Source organism: Bufo bufo, chromosome 2 (assembly GCF_905171765.1).
Source record: "Bufo bufo chromosome 2, aBufBuf1.1, whole genome shotgun sequence".
In the NCBI taxonomy this organism is placed as follows: domain Eukaryota; kingdom Metazoa; phylum Chordata; class Amphibia; order Anura; family Bufonidae; genus Bufo; species Bufo bufo.
The window spans coordinates 392,174,423-392,199,490 of record NC_053390.1 but is presented as its reverse complement, the minus strand read 5'-3'; the positions used below and the strand labels follow the sequence as shown (position 1 = coordinate 392,199,490).

General features: G+C 41.1%; 1 protein-coding gene across 5 annotated transcripts in view; it reads right to left on the bottom strand.

Moving 5' to 3' along the window:
* MLLT3 (MLLT3 super elongation complex subunit) overlaps positions 1-25,068 on the bottom strand; it is a 270,938-nt gene that overhangs the window by 41,252 nt on the left and 204,618 nt on the right. For 3 of the 5 annotated variants that reach the window (XM_040417220.1, XM_040417219.1, XM_040417222.1), the window contains 2 exons: positions 5,413-5,560; positions 1,402-1,498 (listed from right to left, as the gene is read on the bottom strand). In XM_040417220.1, coding sequence (XP_040273154.1) covers positions 1,402-1,498; positions 5,413-5,560 — 245 coding nt within the window. The remainder of the gene's footprint in view (positions 1-1,401; positions 1,499-5,412; positions 5,561-25,068) is intronic. The other 2 variants (XM_040417221.1, XM_040417223.1) reach the window with 1 other exon arrangement.

The following is a 25,068-nucleotide window of genomic DNA, read 5'->3' as shown; positions in this document are numbered from 1 at the left end:
TACAAACGGCAGCTTTCTCTGCTGCAAAAGCATTATGCCAATCATGTGGGTGGCAGGGTATCATGAGCAGGCCGTACCAATAGTAATAAATATACCATGCCAATTGTTTCATTTTTTGTGGTGAATTATCAGATGCACGCTTCAGCACACACAGCACTGCAGAACACAAGTGACTGTATTTTCTTCTTTCGGTATGTTTTCATTTATACGTTATTTATGTGGGGCATGGTTTGGCAGAGCATCAAGTAATCCACAGGAATGGTGAAATGCTGCCTGAACAAAGGGGGTATCAGAACAATATGCACACACAGTTCAAAGGAACTTATAAGACGCTCACAGGCAAGCTTTTATCTCAGAACAATGGCTAGGTTTAGAATATGGCCAATATACGTCTTGCTCTGACAGTTGGGACAGGACACATGTTATATTGTCTCTACTTGAGGTAAATTGAATAAAAAGAAATCTGCTTTCTATATTTGGTCTTCATTTCTCTGTATCATCTACTTGCCGCTCCTGGGGGTCATTGCTTTTCTTTCAATTCTTTCTCGTACGGAATCGTATACTAAAGTTATCTTGTAAGGTAAATTTTATTTCGAATAATGGAGTCGTGAATTAAGCTTTTTTTTTTTTTTTTCTCCAGATGACTCCCTCCTCCAGACTAATAAAAGGTTGATTTCATTACATGTGACAGACACTAATGCACTGGAAGATTAAATAGCTTTTAGATTACGCTAACTAGAGTAGATTGTACACCCTGTACTATGCAGATAAATTCACCGATATAAAACACAGACTATCAGAAATGTGAACGGGCTGCTGGCCCACGAGGGCCATACATGGCTAACGTGCTCCTCTGCTGAGGATGGCTATTAGCTCTGATGAATATACAGGCACGGTCAGCCTGCTACTATAGCAGCAGTGTTTAAATGTTGGCAGCATTGTATCCCTGTCAGAAGGCAAATCGTCACTGCGTATTATCTGCGCTGTGTAAAGAACAGTGTGTGGGCAGCTTATATGCTTCTGTTCCCATTGTAAGGTTAACAGATCTGCAGCCGTATCGGGCTCTTGATGTAATGTGGAAAAATGAGATAAAAGCAAGTGTAGGTAGCCAAACACTGAGCAATGGAAACCCCGTGCTTTACAGTATAATAAGCATAACACAACTCATGTAGGGAAAAAAATTATACAGGTAGATTTGTGAAAACGAGGGCAAGGGAAAATGGAGAAGTTGTCACTGACAACCAATCAGATTCCACCTTTTCAAAATATGAATGGAGAAACCTTATCGGATGCTATGAGGAACTGCTTAACTTTGCACCAGTTCCAATACTGTACGTTTCCACCATAATTTGACTGTATTTCTAGGACTCCATGAAGTGGGTGATGTTTGTAAAAGCTTACCTGATTGCTGTTAGTTTTTAGCAAGGTTGGAGGCTCATTCCGTAATGGTGATGAAACTGAACTGCTTTCGCTATTGCTTCCATCACTTAGGCTAATTCTGTAAATGAAGACGACAGGTAACGTGCAGGTTAGGCCCCATCTCGGATGGCAATTTACAAGTTAAAATGCAGTTCAGAAAATTATAGACCTGGAACTTCACTTTTTGGGGGGTAAGCTAACAGAAAACTAAGATAGTAAGATAATATTGAATGAATGTTTAAATATGCTAATTTGCTGTTACCACTCCTGACATGCCTGTTTTAATAGCTACATGCATTCCCCATGTAATAACAGTGCTAGAAGTTATGAATGAATTGCCAGCAGTCTGCAGTAAGGGTACAGAGGGGTGGTAATCAGTTGGGGGGTGTCCCTGCATAGTCTTTCTATATCCAGTCAGCACTGCCATTTTCAGACTGTGCAGGTACACTCCTCCTCAACTCAGTACCTCCCCTCAGTACCCTTACTGCAGACTGCTAGCAATTCATTCATAAACTGCTAGTAGAAATAATAAAGGAATGGCACAACATGGAGCCATAAGAATAGATGTTCCAGAACGGTTATTACATGGGGAATGCATGAAACTATTAAAACATGTCAGGAGTGGTGACAGGTCCTCTTTAAACAAAATGTGTGCTGTAGATATTAATGAACTCCCACCATTATGTTACAATTTAGTGTTTTCACTAGTTTGGACAAAACATGACTAAATGTGTCCTCTGTTAATGAAAATGGTTTTAAATAGTTCCATCTAGGCCCCACGTTGCTATCTCGCTTCCTACATTAGAGGACAGGGGACATACATGTGTCCTTAACCCTTTGAGTACATGTTTTAATTCGCTCTCAGAGCCATAATTTCTTTATTTTTCTGTCCACATATGAGGGCTTGTTTTTTTGCAGGACAAGTTATACTTTCTAATGTAAATATTTAATATTGTATATCAAATAGAATGGCATTGAGAAAAAAAAAAAGGAATTGCACCACGGTTTTAAGGGTATCATTTTTACAGTATTCCCTATATGGTAAAACTGACCAGTTCCCTTCATTCTCTAGGTCGGCACGATTACAGCGATATCACATTGATATAGTTTGTCTTTGTTTTAATATTGAAAGAAAAAAACTTTGGAAAAAATGTCTGTTCTTTCCATCACCATATTCTGACCCACGCAACTTTTTTTCAATTCCAATGCAGCACTGCCACCTGCATGTTCCTGCAGTAGCCTTGGCATCCTTGTACAGGCTCCAGCCTATCCCCAGCAACGAATGGCTTACCCAATTTCAGTGCGGCAAAGCCATTTGGGCATTGGGATCGTAACACTCCCGGGGAAAGCCATCTCAGATGCCATGGTCACAAGTGACCACAGCATCTGAGGGAGTTAAAGGTCTGAGATCAGTAGACATTAGTCCCGGGTGTCTGCTGTGTGAAAAGAGACAACAACGTTGTCTCTTTTCACAACTGTACATGTATGCCCTCAAGAGGATAAAGATTGGTTCATTATTTGTCACATACTGTATACTGCAAGCATCCTATCTGGACAAATATACTGGGCTGTAAAGGAATGACATTAATACTTTTTATTTATATACAAAAACATGCTACTTATACTATGCTGATTAGTGAGCGCAGACAACAGTATCTACCTTTCAGTGACTGGCAATACAATTATAATAAGCACCACTGAGCTACCTTTATGTAGGCCAAGGTTACCAAAAAGTAAGCCTGCCCAGCTTGCCTGTTGCTGATGACACATATAAAACGAAACAGGTTATTCTAAAAATGATACATTATACACTGCTCAAAAAAATAAAGGGAACACTTAAACAACACAATGTAACTCCAAGTCAATCACACTTCTGTGAAATCAAACTGTCCACTTAGGAAGCAACACTGAGTGACAATCAATTTCACATGCTGTTGTGAAAATGGGATAGACAACAGGTGGAAATTATAGGCAATTAGCAAGACACCCACAATAAAGGAGTGGTTCTGCAGGTGGTGACCACAGACCAATTCTCAGTTCCTATGCTTCCTGGCTGATGTTTTGGTCACTTTTGAATGCTGGCGGTGCTTTCACTCTAGTGGTAGCATGAGACGGAGTCTACAACCCACACAAGTGGCTCAGGTAGTGCAGCTTATCCAGGATGGCACATCAATGCAAGCTGTGGCAAGAAGGTTTGCTGTGTCTGTCAGTAGTGTCCAGAGCATGGAGGCGCTACCAGGAGACAGGCCAGTACATCAGGAGACGTGGAGGAGGCCGTAGGAGGGCAACAACCCAGCAGCAGGACCGCTACCTCCGCCTTTGTGCAAGGAGGAACAGGAGGAGCACTGCCAGAGCCCTGCAAAATGACCTCCAGCAGGCCACAAATGTGCATGTGTCTGCTCAAACGGTCAGAAACAGACTCCATGAGGGTGATATAAGGGCCCGACGTCCACAGGTGGGGGTTGTGCATACAGCCCAACACCGTGCAGGACGTTTGGCATTTGCCAGAGAACACCAAGATAGGCAAATTCGCCACTGGGGCCCTGTGCTCTTCACAGATGAAAGCAGGTTCACACTGAGCACATGTTACAGACGTGACAGAGTCTGGAGACGCCGTGGAAAACGTTCTGCTGCCTGCAACATCCTCCAGCATGACCGGTTTGGCATTGGGTCAGTAATGGTGTGGGGTGGCATTTCTTTGAAGGGCCGCACAGCCCTCCATGTGCTCGCCAGAGGTAGCCTGACTGCCTTTAGGTACCGAGATGAGATCCTCAGACCCCTTGTGAGACCATATGCTGGTGCAGTTGGCCCTGGGTTCCTCCTAATGCAAGACAATGCTAGACCTTATGTGGCTGAAGTGTGTCAGCAGTTCCTGCAAGACTAAGGCATTGATGCTATGGACTGGCCCGCCCGTTCCCCAGACCTGAATCCAATTGAGCACATCTGGGACATCATGTCTCGCTCTATCCACCAATGTCACGTTGCACCACAGACTGTCCAGGAGTTGGCAGATGCTTTAGTCCGGGTCTGGGAGGAGATCCCTCAGGAGACCGTCTGCCACCTCATCAGGAGCATGCACAGGCGTTGTAGGGAGGTCATACAGGCAAGTGGAGGCCACACACACTACTGAGCCTCATTTTGACTTGTTTTAAGGACATTACATCAAAGTTGGATCAGCCTGTAGTGTGTTTTTCCACTTCAATTTTGAGTGTGACTCCAAATCCAGACCTCCATGGGTTGAAAAATTTGATTTCTATTTTTTATTTTTGTGTGATTTTGTTGTCAGCACATTCAACTATGTAAAGAACAAAGTATTTCAGAAGAATATTTAATTAATTCAGATCTAGGATGTGTTATTTTTGTGTTCCCTTTATTTTTTTGAGCAGTGTACATATTTATCACCACTGTACCCCAGAAAACTCCTCCGCACACTTCACTTCCACAAAATTTTTTGTCTTTTTGGGGGGCTTGCACCTCGCTTGCCATATTTTCAAAATGTGGGCGGGGCATTAAGTGGCTGGTGCAGGGCAGAACCAAGATAGCATAGCATATTTATTATTAGCATAAACTAGATCTGAAATCTATATTCTCCTCTCAAGCATTGCTTAGTTATGTTTAGTTGAGTTGGGGAAAAGAAAATAACTAAGGAGCTGGTATTACAATCCTTTCTATGATGAACTGTCAATATGCACGAGACACTATACTCTTTATTGTTGCAATATGCACATGATTTATGTGCTGTATGGATTCTTGCTCCTTTTTTGTTCTATTTTAATAAACATTTCCTTAAAAAAAAATCTGAAATCTATGCCAGCTTCCTTGCTTATGTAGATGTCAGTTCTAGCACAATGACCTACAGATATTAAGAGTGATCGGCGGGGATCTCAGTATTCAAACCCCCACTGATCAAAACTTTTGATATGCCACTATGAGATATCAAACGTTTTCCCAAAGTACAGTGCCACTTTAAGAACATGAAATGAAATACAGTACCTGCGAGCCCGGCTTCCTCCATGCATGTGGATAGTCCTCTCATTCTCAGAATCATTGTCTTCCGCATCGTCAGATTCATCCTCGTTCTCATCAGAATTTAGGTCCTTCATTATGGACCTCAGAGAGCCTGGACAAGACATGAAGAAACCTAGGAAAATTAACATTCTAGTGGACTCCTCTAAACAAATAATTTCTGCTGCTTTCCAGAAAAATTGTCAGATCACTTCAAAATGGCAAATGGCACAGGCAAGGAAAAAAATAATAACACTACAATATCTTATTCTTTTTTTATTTGCTTTGATCTGTTAAACGCAAGAAAAATGTGTGCATTTTTTAAATGCATTTAGATATCAGATAATAAAACTGTTCATCAGACGCATTTAAAAAGGATCCGTCAGCTCTGTTTATTTAACTACATGTATTCTCCATAATATAACAATTTTGGAGTACCTATTCTTACAGCTTTGCATTGCGCTGTTCCTGTGTTGCTACTGCTCAAAATGTAAGAATAAGGCTTAAGAATAAGTAAATAGTACTGCACTCCAAGTGGGCATCTTGTGGGTCACTACCCCATTCTATGACATTGTTTGCAGCTACTTGCGATATACACATATTGCGATATTTGTCATAGCCTAAATGGATTTGAAGCCCCAGCCTCAACTGTCAGCTGTGTCCCTTACAAAGATCTTACTTGGCAGTGTCAGCATATGTAGGTACACACCCCAAACTGGTAACACAAAAGAATAATGGATAATAAAGGGGGTACATTTTCACAAAAGTAATATTTGAAGTCAGTTTTATTTGAGTTTGCTGTGGCTACTTTGCACCAAATGTATCGAATGGCTAAATTTGGCGTTTCTTTAAAGCTAACACTTTTTAGAAATGCTACTCCAGTTGTTTTACACCTCCTACTGGAGTAAGTTTGCAACTTTTTGGAGACCTTTTGAAAAAGTTATATATAATGTCCAGCAGTATTGATCCCTTTAAAACATAACTTTTACTTTTCAAATTATAAAATATTACCACCGTAGTGGTTCACCAGTGAACAGTGATAAGACGAACAACAATAATCACAGATGCAGATTTTCCTTGGAGCCAGTCATGGATACACCTAAAGAGTGGTGAGTGAACACAAGGCAGCTGAGGGGAGCAGTGGGCAAAACTATACTTTCCCTATGCTCACCCTGGCTAGAACCTCAGCCCAGGGACGTCCCCTGATGGTGGAGACTCCCTGTCCTCGTTCCTGGGCTGACTGCCCTGCGTTTACCCTCCTCTCCAAAAATAACAAAATGTGCTCCCCAGGAAACTGACGGGTGTAATGGTGCGTCCCTGGTAACTGAATATCATCAGGGACACCAATAGATAAAGACCAGTTAAATATGCCGGTGAATAGGATAACCACCCACATACAAAAGGGACCAAGCACAGGGGCATCAAACGATGCGTTCCCAGGCCGGTTCCACAAAAGCCCCTACGCGTTTCCCCTATTGCTAGGTTCATCAGGGGGCATTCATGGTCAAAGATACAACCATCAATCAAATGATAAAACAAAGATACTTAAGATATTGTTGAGGCAACAGGACCAGAGACGCAGATGATATTAAGCATAGGACCAAGGGACCCGTTTGATATGTCCCACCTGTAAGAAATAGAAACATTCTCAGTTCAGGTGCTGGATATAGACTATATATATCCCCTATAACTCCTCCATATCAGCACTTACTTAATGTCCTGTGCAGTCAGGAGGCTAGAGGGCCCACCAGATAAGGGCCAGTACTTCACCCAGGAAGCTGTGAGCAGAAAATTGTATGTAGTATAAAACACACTACAAGCCCTCATAGTTTCCATTTTTGGTAAATGGTCCTTACTTACATTTAAGCTGCGTCCTGGTGGCGTCCTGTTCCTCCTTTCACTCACTCTCACTTTCATTCCCTTAAATAGCCACTAACCAGCTGTGCAGAGTTCACACTAATTCATATGCAAATTCAGCTTGTGCCAAAACGTAAGGCACCACAGCCGGCGTCTCTTCCGGTCTGTGAGCCGCATATACATGCAGCCATTCGTCCCTCATGCGGCCCAGAAGCGTTCCACCTATCTCTGGGAGCCGACCAGACCAGGTGGAACGCACTCTGTGACGGCATCCGGTCGCGTGGAACGCACAGACGCGTCACTTCCGGTCTGTGTGACGCCTATCCCAGGTGAAACACACTGAGCGGCCGCATCCTGTTCTATGGAACGCAGAGTCGCGTCACATCCGGTCCATGAGCCGCACCATAACCAGCACATAGAAATCCTATGTCAAGGGGGGGCAGCCCATCAGGCAAAGCGACGCTCAATGCATATATATATATGCAGCCAGACTAAACTGGCATACCGGTGTATATTAGGGCATAATCATAATAGGGGCTGAGAAATAGAGGATGCTGATAGTTCACTATCGTACTTTTCACTGTGGTGTATTCCCCATGATAGAGGTGACACCTGAGGCACATTGGATAGCTAATGTGCAGTCTGGATACAGAGTGTATCCTGATTCTTTCATCTTGGCCATTGATAAAGTTACCGAAGTGGCGTAATTTATTAGACAGAGAGATAAGAGAAACGTACATATGAAGACCCACCCTCAACGGGATAGGTCACAGGAAACAAGCAAAGGTGAGTCTCTCATTAATCCCTGATGGTGCCTGGGATCTAAAGCGGTGAATCCAGACGCACTCCTTTTGAAGGATTTTACGGTCCCAGTCTCCACCCCTTGGTGACAATGGGATGGTTTCCAGGACCGAAAAGCGCAAACAGCTGGGATCACCGCCATGGACGTCGATTACATGTGATGCGACGGGTGTGATCTTTTTCTTCACCACGTCGTTCACATGCTCGCAAATCCGCCGCCTGACCTCTCGAATGGTTTTACCTATATAATCCATAGGGCAAGGGCACTGGCATATATATACCGCACCCTTGCTCCTACAGTTATAGAAGTCCCTTATTTGATAGGCTTGACCAGTGACTGAGCAAACAATTGATTTAGCCGTGGAGATAAAAGCACATGCTTTACAGGAGCCGCATTTAAACATCCCGCACGGTTTCCGGTCCAGCCAAGTCCCCACTCCAGTTGGTGTGGTGTAATGGCTATGGACTAAGCGGTCTCTTATACTCCTCCCCCGTCTATAGGTGACACTCGGTTGCGTCGTCAGCACATCCTTCAGGTCAGGGTCCATGTGAAGAATTGGCCAGTACCTTTTTAGGACTGACATTACTTCCACGTTTGCGCAGTCAAATACAGAAATCAGGCGTATTGGTTGTTGACCACTCTGTACCTTTGGTTTAGGGACAAGGAGTTCGGTACGTTCCCTGCTTGCGGCGTTCTGAAACGCCCCTCCGAGTACCGTCTGGGGGTAACCCCTCTCCTTGAATCTCTTCTGCAACTTCTTAGCCTCAGTATGGAAGGCCTCACCCTCTGAGCAATTTCTCCGGGTCCTCAGATATTGGCCCCTTGGTATACCGCGTTTAAGCGGTGTCGGGTGGTGGCTCTCCCAGTGCAGCAACGAGTTGGTTGCGGTGTCCTTCCTGAACATATTAGCAGAGAGTTTATCTCCCTCCCTGGTGATCCGTACGTCAAGGAAAGAAATGGAGTGATAATCAAACTCAAAGGTGAACCGCAGCCCAACGTCGTTGCTGTTAAGGGACCCCACAAACTCCCGGAGTTCCTCCGACCCACCCTTCCAAATCACGAAAATGTCATCTATATAGCGTGTCCAGAAGGCGATCTTGTCGGACCACCAAGTCACACCATCTGGAAACACGCAGGTGTCCTCCCACCAGCCCAGGAAGAGGTTGGCATAGGTAGGGGCACAGGGGCTCCCTATTGCCGTCCCCCTGAGCTGGTGGTAGAACCGTGAGTTAAAAAGGAAAAAATTGTGGGTCAGAGTGAACTCCAGGAGTCTGAGAACAAAGGTGTTATGTGCTCTGCAGTGGATGTCCCTCGTCCTCAGGTAATGTTCTGTAGCAAAAATTCCTTTGGTATGTGGGATTGAGCCGCATGAGGGACGAATGGCTGCATGTATATGCGGCTCACAGACCGGAAGAGACGCCGGCTGTGGTGCCTTACGTTTTGGCACAAGCTGAATTTGCATATGAATTAGTGTGAACTCTGCACAGCTGGTTAGTGGCTATTTAAGGGAATGAAAGTGAGAGTGAGTGAAAGGAGGAACAGGACGCCACCAGGACGCAGCTTAAATGTAAGTAAGGACCATTTACCAAAAATGGAAACTATGAGGGCTTGTAGTGTGTTTTATACTACATACAATTTTCTGCTCACAGCTTCCTGGGTGAAGTACTGGCCCTTATCTGGTGGGCCCTCTAGCCTCCTGACTGCACAGGACATTAAGTAAGTGCTGATATGGAGGAGTTATAGGGGATATATATAGTCTATATCCAGCACCTGAACTGAGAATGTTTCTATTTCTTACAGGTGGGACATATCAAACGGGTCCCTTGGTCCTATGCTTAATATCATCTGCGTCTCTGGTCCTGTTGCCTCAACAATATCTTAAGTATCTTTGTTTTATCATTTGATTGATGGTTGTATCTTTGACCATGAATGCCCCCTGATGAACCTAGCAATAGGGGAAACGCGTAGGGGCTTTTGTGGAACCGGCCTGGGAACGCATCGTTTGATGCCCCTGTGCTTGGTCCCTTTTGTATGTGGGTGGTTATCCTATTCACCGGCATATTTAACTGGTCTTTATCTATTGGTGTCCCTGATGATATTCAGTTACCAGGGACGCACCATTACACCCGTCAGTTTCCTGGGGAGCACATTTTGTTATTTTTGGAGAGGAGGGTAAACGCAGGGCAGTCAGCCCAGGAACGAGGACAGGGAGTCTCCACCATCAGGGGACGTCCCTGGGCTGAGGTTCTAGCCAGGGTGAGCATAGGGAAAGTATAGTTTTGCCCACTGCTCCCCTCAGCTGCCTTGTGTTCACTCACCACTCTTTAGGTGTATCCATGACTGGCTCCAAGGAAAATCTGCATCTGTGATTATTGTTGTTCGTCTTATCACTGTTCACTGGTGAACCACTACGGTGGTAATATTTTATAATTTGAAAAGTAAAAGTTATGTTTTAAAGGGATCAATACTGCTGGACATTATATTGACTCTGTGATCCTTCTCTATTGATTGTTATTGATTTAGCTGGACAAATACTTTTGAAAAAGTTGCAGTATTCAATCTGTAGTGAAACTAATTACCATAGATAACCACACCAACTTTTCAAAATCATAGTGAGCTGTGAAAATGTAAAATGCTAAATTGCAAAATGTTTTCGCAAGTAAGCCTGAAATGTTGTAAAACCTTATTTTGCCCCTTTTTGAACCCATATTTCTAGAGTAGAGGTGTGATAAATTCTCTTAACCCCTTAGTGACAACTAATACGCCTTTTTACTGACGGAAACAAAGGGGGTTTTAGCTAAACAGCTCACTTTAGTCAATCATTACATGTACCTAAAATGGTGCATTAAGGCCTCATGCACATGACTGTATCCATTTTGCCAGCTGCAAACCGCAGATATGGATATCTTTCATGTGCATTTTAACCAATCCCCATAATAGAAATGCCTATTCTTGTCCGCAAAACTGACAAGAATAGGACATGGTCTACAATTTGAGGAAGGGCTGCATGGATCCAGACAGCACATGGATGACATCCATTTGCTGTGCATAATTTTTTGCGGCCCCATAGAAATGAATGGGTCCGTGTGTATGAAGCGTTAAAGGGGTGGTGTTACTTCAGCTAGTGGCATTGATCATGTAGAGAAAGTTAATACAAGACACTTACTTATGTATTGTGATTGTACATATTGCCTCCTTTGCTGGCTGGATTCATTTTTCTAACACATTATACACTGCTCGTTTCCATGGTTACGACCACCCTGCAATCCAACAGCAGTGGGCGTGCTTGAACACCATAGGAAAAAATGTCGGCCTCTCTGGTGGCTGGTACCATAGGAGCACACATATCCTAGTGGTTTTTCCTATAGTGTGCAAGCACTGTGGTCGTAACCATGGAAACGAGCAGTGTGTAATGGGATGGAAAAATAAATCCAGCCAGCAAAGGAAGCAATATGGACAATCACAATACATTAGTAAGTGGCTTTTATTAACTTTCTCTACATGATAAATGCCATTTGCTGAAGTGAGACAACCCCTTTAAGAGAGTTACATGCAGTTTCCTCATGAACACAGAATCATCTGCAAGCAGGAGCTATCTAAAATAAGATAAAGGAAAGTGCAGGGTCAACAAAAGTGTGGGTTTCAGACAGCTTCCTTGCTCTACACCAGGCATGCTCAACTTGCGGCCCTCCAGCTGTTGCAAAACTACAACTCCCAGCATGCCCGAACAGCCTACAGCTATCAGCCTACAGCAGAGCATTGTGGGAGTTGTAGTTTTACAACAGCTGGAGGGCCGCAGGTTGAGCATGCCTGCTCTACACAATCTAGAGATACTGTAAATCAGGGAATGTACTGCCATTCTGTTATATATTAGCAAGGGAACCTTGTACCAAACCTGTCTTTGTGGCACACAATTAGCTTTGCAATTATAAAATACAGCAACTGCTAATTTATACCTGCTACATGTCTACATGATATTTGCATGCATCATGAATCTTTAACGAACATCTAACAAATGGATCGATAGCACTGAAATGACAGCTTAATGGATGTGTCCTCAGGTGACCAGAGGAAGAGTAGGATTCTATTTGCACCGTACAGTAAACTTGCAGTAGGGTTTGGATACAACTGTGAAAAGCTTCTGCTGCTTTATTAAATTACAATCCAGCCTGTACAAAGAATTCTAACAACTTACTATTGATACCAGTTAATATGGACTGACACATGGGGGAAATTTATCATTTGAGTTGGTTTTGGTTTCAGTTTGAAGTCTGTCTTTGCTTTGTAAGGTTGCACCAAATTTATGAAATGGCGCATGGTAAAAATATATTTGGCACAAGTGCAATGTGGTACGCCTATGTCTGTAAAACTACACCAGGGGGTTGTCTTCTGGAACATAAAAGTGTTCTCATCTGTGAACCTGACCTACTTTTCACTCAACTTTGGAAAGTGGCAAAACTCACCAAAAGTCAAAACATTTGACCAAATGTCGCACAAATATGCACCAAATAATTGCTTTGCATATTATTCAGTAGCTAAAGCAGTCACAAACCAGGCAGAATGAACAGTTTCCTGCAAGCGTAGGCAGGGTCATTTAATCCCTCAGTTGCTGCAATCAATAACATCTGTGGCATCTGAGTGGTTAGACAGAGGGCGAGGGCTCCCTCTGTCCTCTGATCGGAGTATCCATGGTAAAATAGTAAGACTGATTGGTTACTATAACGGTCTGGGGCACTGTCATGGCGAGCTGATTGAAAAGCCATGTCTGAGGAACAGCTTCACAGGCAGCCAGTGAAAATACCTTAGACTGCAATAGTATTCTATTGCAGTCTATGGTACATGTAATCAGAAGATCGCATGCTCAAGTCCCCCAAGGGTATTATTTTTTTTTTATTAAAACAAAAAACATTAAAAATTCAAATCATCCCCTTTCCCAATTTTGTACATCAATATAAACAAAAAAAACATAATTGGTATTGCCGCATCCAAAAATTTCTGAACTAATAAAATATAATAATATTTTTGCTGAACGGTGAATACCATAACAGAGAAAAAAATAAAATTAAGCAATTCCACATTTTTTGGTCACCTTTCCCTAAATTTTTTATTATAAAAAGTGATAAAAAATGTATGTACCAAAAATGGTACCAACAAAATCAGCTTGCCCCACAAAAAATAAGCTCTTGCTCCGTTTCGTCACATAATGAAAACTATACAAATTAGGTATTGTAGCAATAATACTGACCCAGGGAATAAAATTGTCACAACATTTTTTTGTGCACCGTGAACATCATAAAAACAAAACAGGACAGAATTGTGGCAGTTTTTTCAATTGTATCCCACACATTTTTTTTTCTCATTTTTCAAAACAAACTACAGAGCCCCTTTTCACCTTAAATCCCAGGCTGTCACTTTATGTGGTAATAACTTTTATACAGAGCTTATTCATAAAGAACTTAACTCCTTAAGGACACAGCCTTATTTCACCTTAAGGACCAGGCCATTTTTTGCAAATCTGACCAGTGTCACTTTAAGTGGTGATAACTTTAAAACACTTTTACTTATCCAGGCCATTCTGAGATAGTTTTCTCGTCACAAATTGTACTTCATGACAGTGGTAAAACTGATTCTGGTGAGAAGCAGGGCGGCACTACCTTTTGGAATAGCGGTGCACGTGTCCGGGGAATGGCGTCCAAACAAACGTAGTAATGGAAAAGGCCGGCACTTCGCAAGGATGTAAATCAAAGAAATGATTTATTGGTCACATATTACAGTGGCATAGTGACGCGTTTCAGCACTGGTGTGCTTTCATCAGACTGCAAATAAACATCTTACGTTCAAGCTTTTTATACATAAATGAAGCACAAAGGAACTGACGTCATCGGGAAAGCTCCTCCCCCTCATTAAACCAAAGGTCATTATTACATCTAAATTTTTCTAATCGAATATATCGATATACAATAAATCAAATCCACTCTATGTCATCGAAAAAAAATCCAATCGAAAGTAGTCCAATTTGTCGGTGATTAATCACGCTAAGAAAAAAAAGAAAATATATTTATCAAAATTCGCAAGGCAGGATGCCTTATAGGAAGCTAGACACATTGTAATCACGATTGAGACTCCTGGGTTCCATCGTTTGTAAACGGTGGATCCAGTAAGCCTCTCTTTTTAATATAAATTTATTCCTGTCACCTCCTCGACGAGGTAGCGATACCCCCTCAATAATCTGATACCTTAGCTGCGAAATATTGTTTTTTTTCGTGAAAATGAAAAGGTATTGGAAGCAATAGGTTCTCTTTGCGAATAGTAGATTTGTGTTTACTTAGTCGGTCCTTTATTCTCATCGAGGTTTCCCCCACATATAGTAATCCACATGGACATTTAAGAATGTAAACCACAAATCTACTATCGTAAGTGAACGTGCCCCTTATTGGAATACTTTCACCTGAATGTGGGTGGGAGAAACATGGACCCTTGATAACACTGGAGCAATTTATGCAGTTAAGACAAGGAAAGGTGCCCCTTCTAGGTGAGGATAAAGTGCTCTGTCCTCTTTCAATTTTATTACTGCCCACATCTGCACGGACTATTCTGGACTATTCTGCCTCTGAAACTCACCTATCTGAGGATAAGATTTGGATAATATATGCCAATGTTGATTGACAATAGCCCTCAGGCGTTGGGACCAGGGGTGATATTTAATCACTAGGGGGATCCTTATATCTTTCTTAATCTTGTCTGACTGTATATTCTCAGTTTTATTGCGCTGTTTTGTCAGTAATTCGGGGGGGTAGCCTCGCTCTCTGAATTTATTAGTCATGTCATCTAATCTTATTTTACACGTGTCCTTATCACTAACAATCCGTCTAACTCTCTGGAATTGCGAATATGGGACAGATTCCTTCATGGTTACCGGGTGACTACTTGAAAAGGACAACAAACTACTCCTGTCAGTTGGTTTAACAAATAAATCTGTTTGTATATTACCATCTTTGTCCTTAAATCACCCAAGTATCCAAAAAGGAAATTTTATCAAAACTATGGTGTACGGTGAATTTCAGCTCATCCCAGATGGAATTTAAATACACAATGAATTCCGTAAGGGATCGAACGTCGCCTCGCCATACGCAAAAAATATCGTCGATAAATCGATGCCAAAATAGACAATGTTGTTGATATAAAGGGCTTGAGTAAACAAATTGGAACTCGAAAAAAGCCATGTACGTATTTGCATATGGCGGTGCGACGTTCGACCCCATCGCGGTCCCACGGCACTGCTGATAAAAGGAGTCTTGAAACAAAAAATAAATTTTGCTCAAGGACTATCTTCAGGAGTTCTAGAAAAAAACTCTTTTTCTGACTCTTTATATGTACTTCTGCCTAAGAGACCCGCGACTGCATTAATTCCTTTTTCATGTATAATGGATGTATAAAGACTGCATACGTCGAGAGTGACAAGTATGCAGCCTTCATCCACCTAGAGAGAGCTGATTTCAGACAGAAAGTGGCCAGTATCTCGGATATAGGATGGTGCTTGTTTAGTTAAAGGGGTTAATGCCCTTTCAAGGAAAATAGCTGGATTTGAGAGTATGGAGTTGGTGGACGCCACGATCGGGCGACCAGGAGGATGAACAAGTGACTTATGCACTTTAGGTAGAGTATAAAATACCGGGGTAATCGGATATTGATTTATGAGAAAGTCCCCCAACTTGGCGTCCACCACTCCACTCTCTTTAGCATTATCTACCACTCTCTGTAAAATTTCTTTAATATAGTAGACTGGATCATTATCCAGTATTTTATAAGTACTAGTATCCTGTAGATGTTGTAAAATCTCATTGACATAATATTCTTTATCCAGAATAACTATGGCCCCCCCCCCCCCTTATCAGCAGGTTTAATTATTAAAGATTTCTCCTTTAACAAATAATCAAGGGCATGTTTCTCCTCCACAGGTAAATTATGATGAACATACAACTTTCCCTGTTTACATTGTTGCAACAATTTATCCACATCATTTTTCACTAAATTTACAAAGGTCTCAACTGGATGATAAGTTCTCGGTGGTTTATAATTACTTTTTACTCTCACATTAAACTGTTTAACCGTTAACATACTAGTAAGAGAACTATCATCCACCTGTTCCACATTATATTGAGTATCGGCTACATTGCCACCAAATTGAGCTTTTAAACGCAAATTGCGAAAAAAACGATGTAAGTCCGTATCCAAGGTGAACGTATCAAAGTTACCGGTCGGGCTGAAGGATAAGCCCTTTTTCAATAAGTTCATCTGGGCAGGACTGAGGCTCTTGGATGATAAGTTTAACACTAAGTTTTGTCCCGTACCTGTGACCGCGTTTTCCTCGGTGCGTCTGCCTCGCCGATGATGATGACCGGCTCGCCGGGTATTAACTTTGGTCTTCTTGCACGGCGTTGGCCTAAAAAAGGCCCCCGAGAACCACCTGAAGTTTCGCTGCCGGACCCTGATGTAGAACCGGTTTGACGAAATCTTGGACGTGACGTAGGAGTTGCAGTACCGGAAGCCTATTGCTTCCAATACCTTTTCATTTTCACGAAAAAAAACACAATATTTCGCAGCTAAGGCATCAGATTATTGAGGGGGTATCGCTACCTCGTCGAGGAGGTGACAGGAATAAATTATTAAAAAGAGAGGCTTACTGGATCGACCGTTTACAAAACGATGGAACCCAGGGGTCTCAATCGTGATTACAATGTGTCTAGCTTCCTACAAGGCATCCTGCCTTGCGAATTTTGATAAATATATTTTCTTTTTTTTCTTAGCGTGATTAATCACTGACAAATTGGACTACTTTCGATTGGATTTTTTTCGATGACAGAGTGGATTTGATTTATTGTATATCGATATATTCGATTAGAAAAATTTAGATGTAATAATGACCTTTGGTTTAATGAGGGGGAGGAGCTTTCCTGATGACGTCAGTTCCTTTGTGCTTCATTTATGTATAAAAAGCTTGAAAGTAAGATGTTTATTTGCAGTCTGATGAAAGCACACCAGTGCTGAAACGCGTCACTATGCCACTGTAATATGTGACCAATAAATCATTTCTTTGATTTACATCCTTGCGTAGTGGTAAAATCACTAAAGTCATAAAATTGAATTTAATTTTTATTTATAAAAAAAAAAAAAGCCAAATTTACCCAAAATTTGGAAAATAAGCAAATTTCTATTTCTCTACTTCTATAATAGTAATAACTCCAAAAATAGTTACTACTTTACATTCCCCATATGTCTACTTCATGTTTGGATAATTTTGTGAATGTCATTTTATTTTTTGGGGATGTTAAAAAGCTTAGAAGTTTAGAAGCAAATCTTGAAATTTTTCAGAACATTTCCAAAACCCACTTTTTAAGGACCAGTTCAGGTCTGAAGTCACTTTTTGAGGCTTACATAACAGAAACTACACCCCTCAACGTATTCAAAACAGATTTTACAAACTTTGTTAATCCTTTAGGTGTTCCACAAGAATTAATGGAAAATGGAGATGAAATTTCCGAATTTCACTTTTTTGGCAGATTTTCCATTTTAATCCATTTTTTTTCCACTAACAAAGCAAGGCTTAACAGCCAAACAAAACTCAATATTTATTGCCCTGATTCTGAAGTTTACAGAAATACCCCATATGTGATAGTAAACTGCTGTACGGGCACACGGAATTGCGCAGAAGGAAAGGAAAGCCATATGGTTTTTGGAAAGCAGATTTCACTGGGATAATTTTAAGCTGCCATGTCACATGTGAAGACCCCCTGATGCACCCCTAGAGTAGAAACTCCAAAAAAGTGACCCCATTTTGGAAACTACGGGATAAGGTGGCAGTTTTGTTGGTACTATTTTAGGGTACATATGATTTTTGGTTGCTCTATATTACACCTTTTGTGAGGCAAAGTAACAAAAAATAGCTTTTTTGATTGTTTCAGTTTCACATAAAGCATTTTAGAAAATTTTTTTTTTTTTAATGTCTCCATATTCTGAAAGCCATATTTTTTTTAAAAAAATTGGGTGATTGTCTTATGTAGGGTATAGTTTTTGCGGTATCAGATGACTATTTATGTTTCACACAATAACAGCATTTTTGAATAAAAAAAAAAAAAAACGTGTTTCAGTGTCTCCATATTCTGAGAGCCAAAGTTTCTTTTTTTTTTTGGGGGGCGATTGTCTTAGGTAGGATCTAATTTTTTGTGGGATGAGATGACGGTCTGATTGGTACTATTTTGGGTTGCGTATGACTTTTTGATCACTTGGTATTACACTTTTTGTGATGTTAGGTGACAATAAATAGCTTTTTTATTTTTATGGTGTTCACCTGAGGGGTTTGATCATGTAATATTTTTATAAAGCAGGTTTTTACGGAAGTGGCAATACCTAATATGTATACTTTTTTTTATATATGTAAGTTTTACACAATGATATCATTTTTGAAAAAAATAAATAAAAAAGATCATGTTTCAGTGTCCCCATACTCTGAGAGTCATAGTTTTTACAGTTTTTGGGCGATTGTCTTATCTAGGGTATCATTTTTGTGGGATGAGATGATGGTTTGATTGGCACTATTTTGGGTGCATATGACTTTTTGATCGCTTGGTATTATACTTTTTGTTATGTAAGGATAACAAAAAATAGCTTTGACACAGTTTTTATTTTTTTACGGTGTTCACCCAAGGGGTTAGGGAATGTGGTATTTTTATAGAGCAGGTTGTTACAGACGCGGCAATACCTAATATGTCTACTTTTTTATTTTTTTTACATTTAAACACAATAAAAGCATTTTTGAAACAAAAAAAAATCATGTTTTAGTGTCTCCATAGTCTGAAGGTTAGATTGGTACAATTTTGGGGGGCATACGCCTTTTTGATAGCTTGGTGTTGCACTTTTAGTAATGTAAGGTGACAAAAAAATGTTTTTTTTAGCAAAGTTTTTGTTTTTTTGTTTTTACGGTGTTCATCTGAGGGGTTAGGTCATGTGATATTTTTATAGAGTCGGTCGATACGGACGCGGCAATACCTAATATGTCTACCTTTCTTTTTTTCCGTATTTTTGACCAAGAATTTTTTTTACTTTATTTTGGGAAAAGGACACTTTTTTTTTTTTACTTGAGATTATAATTATTATTTTTTAACTATATTTTTTTTTAACTTTTTTTCACTTTCTTTTTTGTACCACTCTGGGACTTCAACTTTTGGGGGTGTGATCCCCTTTGCAATGCATTACAATACTTCTGTATTGTCATGCATTGGCTGTAAGTGTATTACTACTGTAATACGCTTACAGCCTGCTTGCATGCGAGATCTAGGGGGCTGGATTTCACAGGCTCTCCTGGAAGACAGCCCCGATGCCTGAGGAAGTCATCCGGCTGCCTTCCCTGCCATGGGAATCCCATCACAGCAGCGCAGGGACCCCATGGACACCAGCACCCGTGAGGATACTGCACATGCGGCGGTCAGTGCTGACCGCGGCCGTGCAGGGGTTAATGCGCCGGCATCAGTGTTTTCAGCAATGCCGCCTTATACAGCAGGGGTCCGGCTATTAGTGACAGCCGGACCCCTGCCTCTGATCGGGGGGGCACAGCTCATGCACCTGCCTACGGCGCTGGTATCCTAAAGGTTAAATGGTGCCATTAAAAAATACAACTTTCCCAGCAAAAAAAACAAGCCCTCATATGACTAGGCGAATGAAAATTTTGAAAAAGTTTTACGTCTCTTTGAAGGCAGGGAGCAGGAAACATAAAAAACAAAAACTAAAGTTGGCACGGTCATTACGGAGTCAATGCATGTGCCCCGTTATCTGAATGATGCCAGATAAATGAAACCTTTACATGATGCAGAAGTAAACTGTCACAGACTCCATCAAGTTTACCAGAAAAACTGGGCAGCATACAGCACTATTTATTCTGGTAAAATGACAGAAACCATGGTGGAACCCGAGGGACACTATTAAAAGTCAATGGGCTCTGCCAAGCATCATTTTTGTGTCAGCCAAGTGACGGATACAGCACTCCCATCATAGTAGCAGAAAAAAAACGAAGAACAACAAACAGAAGAATGAAAATGACAACACAGATGTAAAAAAAGCTCAAATTGTTTGGTAAAAGGTATTTCTCTACCCACTTTCTGAGAGTAATGTACATTGTTTCTCTGTTTTATGTTGTAACACCAATGCCCAAGAAACATAAGCAGAGCTGGAGAGGGCAAATAAAGTAATAACTGGAATGGGCGGACTACAGTACCCAGAAAGATCAAAATTAGGGTTATTCACTTTAGAAAAAAAAGACGACTGAGGGGAGATCTAATATGTATAAATACTGTATATCAGGGGTCAGTACAGAGATCTCTCCCATCATCTATTTATCCCCAAGACTGTGACGAGGGGACATCCTCTGCGTCTCTACGCAAACATAGAAGAAGATTCTTTACGGTAAGAGCAGTGAGACTATGGAACTCTCTGCCTGAGGAGGTGGTGATGGTGAGTACAATAAAGGAATTCAAGAGGGGCCTGGATGTATTTCTGGAGCGTAATAATATTACAGGCTATAGCTACTAAAATTCTGTAGAAAGATAGTTGATCCTGGGAAGGATTTTCCCCTTAGATGGGGAAAATTATCTTCTACCTCCAAAGGGATTTTTGCCTTCCGTTGGATAAAGTTTGCAGGAAGATGGGCTGAACTAGGTGGACGTATGTCTTTTTTTTCACACTACACACTATGTTTTACTTCCTGTTTTTCTTTTTGTTGTTTGAAATATGTGATAACCTGGCACACATCGTGAAGGAATCCTGAAGAATACAGTAATATGGTGTCAGAGAAATGATGGAGTGTCCTTGTAATATTATACTAAACCTCATACTAAACAACGACTAATTACATTAAAAATAAAAACAAACTAGGGGAGAGTTTACTCAGAGCCTGAATATTCTGAAGGTTTAGCATACCAATATTGAGGTCACATCCAAGAACAGAATAGAAAACGGAGGAGGCAAAGGGAAAGCATAACCAAGTATTACCAGAAACTATTCAATGTGAAAGAGACAGTTTATGTGTTTAATGTTTTTGCATACTATGAAAGTGGCTATTCCTTTGTAACTACAGCTTCCAATAAATGTTTTTGTGGTTTCCATCATACTAAAATATCCCATTTTCATTTCTAATTGTATGGGTCAGTATATTTCTCTATGCTAGGAAAGTAGGGACCTTACTGGACAGCGAACTCTTAGAATTAGCATTTTAGCACACATTAAAGCCTGTGGGCCAGATTTATCATTACACTTACATCTTACTCACTTTTACATATGTCCAAAGTCATTTTTGGCTAAGTCAGATTTATTAATGGTCCTTTAATACTGTGATAAATGTGGTTTGACGGTAGCAGTTTATCCGTCAGTAAGCGGCTTTACAAAAGTCGCACGTCTTTATGAAAAAGTCGCATGTTCTATTAAAAAGTTGCATAAGATAAGCATGGTCCTCACTGGAGTGAAATAGCGCAATTTTTAGCAACTTTTTAAATTGTCGCAATAGTAAATCTGTCTAGAGATTCATTTACATAACGCCCACTTTAAGAAAACTGAAGAGCCTAGCGCAGAGCCAATAAAAGTCGCAAATTTTTGCGCAGTTTCAGCGACTGCACAAAAATGTGCGACTTTTTCACTCCATTATTCTGACTTGAGCTAATGATAAATCTGGCCCTGTATTATAGCCATGGTGAAGGTGAAATGTTTAGATGTTAAAGAGGACCTTTCACCGGATTTTATTAATTGAGATAAGTACCTGTGCTTCAGGGGTACCCCCCCCCCCCCCCACTGATGCTGCCACCCTGCCTGTTTTGTTAAAATAGCGCTCCTACGCCACGCTGTGCCCCCCGGTATTTTCCCGGCTCAGGAGCAATGGGAAGGAGACACAGTCTTTCTCTATGGGCGTCTCCTTCTTCCCTGGCTGTAGCGCTGTCCAATTGCATCGCAGAGCGTCACAGCCAGGGAGAAAAAACCTTGCTGGCTGCGACGCTCTCCGGTGCGATTGGACAGTGCTACAGCCAGGGGTGAAGGAGAAGCCCACAGAGAAAGACTGCGTCTCCTTCCCATTGCTCCAATGCTTAGTATATGCATATTGAGCGGGGAAAATACCGGAGGGGAACAGCCCAGCAGTGCTATTTTACCAAAACAGGCAGGGTGGCAGCATCAGCGGGGGGTACCCCGCAAGTACAGGTACAGTACTTATCTCAATTTATAAAATCCGGTGAAAGTACCTCTTTAAGGGTAGATACAGTATAACTGCCAGCAAACATAAGCAAGGGGATACAGTACCATTCCTCCATTTGGTATCTAGCACTAAGGCTAGTTACCTCTCCCCAATATCAATAGAGCTTTGGACATCTCATAGGAGGTGTACTAGATCGACAGACCCTTGAAAACACTTCAAGGAATTATTCAAGGACCTTTTCTGAATTTTAGCATTTAATATTCTTGCTATTACATCATTTAGGTTTGTCTCACTTCAGCAAATGGCATTTATTATGTAGAGAAAGTTAATACAAGACACTTACTAATGTATTGTGATTGTCCATATTGTCTCCTTTTTTCATCACATTATACTCTGTTACTGTTATCAGTCATGGCCGTGGCTTTTACTATAGGAAAAAACACCAGCCTCTCTGGTGGCTATGACCTCGGAAGTGTGCATAGGCCGCTGCTTTTTCCTACAGTGTGCAAGCACGTCCACCAGTATTGGACTGCAGGGTGGTCATGATCCCTGTATAAAAAAAGTGACAAGCCAACAATCAAGCCAGCAAAGGAGGCAATATTGAAAATCACAATACATTAGTAGGTGATCAGCTGTTAGAAGAGGCCTTGAGCCAGTGACATCACTATCCATCGGTCACATGGCCTAGTTGCAGCTCAGCCCCATTCAAGTCAATAGGGCTTAGCTGCAATACCAAGCACAGCCACTATACAATGTACAGCGCTGTCCTTGGAAAACTGCTGGGAGCCTGTATCGTTCACCAGAGCTTCGGTGAGTGCAGTGGCTCCCTGAAACAGCTGATCGGCGGGGATGCCGGGACTTTGTCCCTGGCTGATGTGATAATGATGACCTATCCAGAGAACCGCTCATCATTATCATTTCCAGGATAACCCCTTTTACTTTCTCTACATGATAACTGCCATTTGCTGAAGGGGGAAACCCCTTTAAGGAACACCAATGATAGAGCAGTATAGCCATAGCGCTAATTCTCCATTGGAAAGATGCAGGCTGCTTTACCAGATAGTCTATATTATGCTAGCAGTATTGCAGGTAAATGAAATATTTCAGCGATTCCAATAATAGCAGCAATCATTTTTAACAAAGCTAAAAGGATTTTTTAACCAACATTACTTAATTTGTAATGTTACTGTATCTTAAGTACACATCCCACATTTACCACTTTTAAAATGTTTAAATTGCTACACTATTTAACATTATACCTTTACGAATTTTACTATTTCTCATTGATAATCTGTCTTAAACAGAGTAGACAGAAACCTGAAAAATAAAAAATAAAATAAAAAATTAGGCATAACTAGAAAAGCCCAGCAAATTGCAACAATATAAAAATCGATAGTGGCCTACAGCAAACGTGTAATGGGGAACCAAAAAAAAAAAATCAGGATAACAAATCAATTTGATTGCAGGCTTCTCTGAAGCGGGAGAAGCGGGAGCTTTTGTTTGCTTGTTTTTGATCTATTTCGTTTTTGCCGGTCTCTTCTGAGTTCAAGGTCAAATTCTGGTCAAGCAAGCACTTTTCTCAAGTCTTAATGCGAGTTGTATGGTGCTTTCATATCACCCTTACAGCCCTTTATTTCTCACTATGTTCAACATTATTGCTGCCAAAGTCAGGCTCCATTCATATTCATTATCTAACCTATTTTAGAGAGAGCAAACCTATGAAATCCACCACTTTGCAGGGAGAGGGATCACTATGCGGTCCCAACACAATCCAATTACTAGTATATATGAATGAGATGCATATTTCTTATACAGTTATGCATTTTTCTTTTAAACATGAACCTTAGAAGTAAGTATAATTTGGGTTTTTCTTCTTCAAAAGGCCCTTTTACACATGCTGACGATAGGTCAAATGGACATACATTCCCGATCACTGCGAGAAAATGCTAATTTGTCATTGATCGCAATTTACTTTGTCAGCAGCATATCTTCCTGTGTAAATAGGGAATGTGCCGCTGACAAACAATGTAACTATATGAGGGGAGGGGTACGATCGAACTAGCACAAGAACGAATTTCATTCAATTCCCTACTGATAACTGCCACATGAAAACAAGCACCGACTTCCTATACTGTTGACTGGTGCTCATTATGGGAAAGACTGTTTCACAAGGCTATTACAGAGCTATATCAGTGACATCTGATATAAATCTTAAAAAGGTATAGTAACTCCCATCAAGCCATAATGCATCAATAATACACTGCTCAAAAAAATAAAGGGAACACAAAAATAACACATCCTAGATCTGAATTAATTAAATATTCTTCTGAAATACTTTGTTCTTTACATAGTTGAATGTGCTGACAACAAAATAACACAAAATTTTTAAAATGGAAATCAAATTTTTTAACCCATGGAGGTCTGGATTTGGAGTCACACTCAAAATTAAAGTGGAAAAACACACTACAGGCTGATCCAACTTTGATGTAATGTCCTTAAAACAAGTCAAAATGAGGCTCAGTAGTGTGTGTGGCCTCCACGTGCCTGTATGACCTCCCTACAACGCCTGTGCATGCTCCTGATGAGGTAGTGGACAGTCTCCTGAGGGATCTCCTCCCAGACCTGGACTAAAGCATCTGCCAACTCCTGGACAGTCTGTGGTGCAACGTGACGTTGGTGGATAGAGCGAGACATGATGTCCCAGATGTGCTCAATTGGATTCAGGTCTGGGGAACGGGCGGGCCAGTCCATAGCA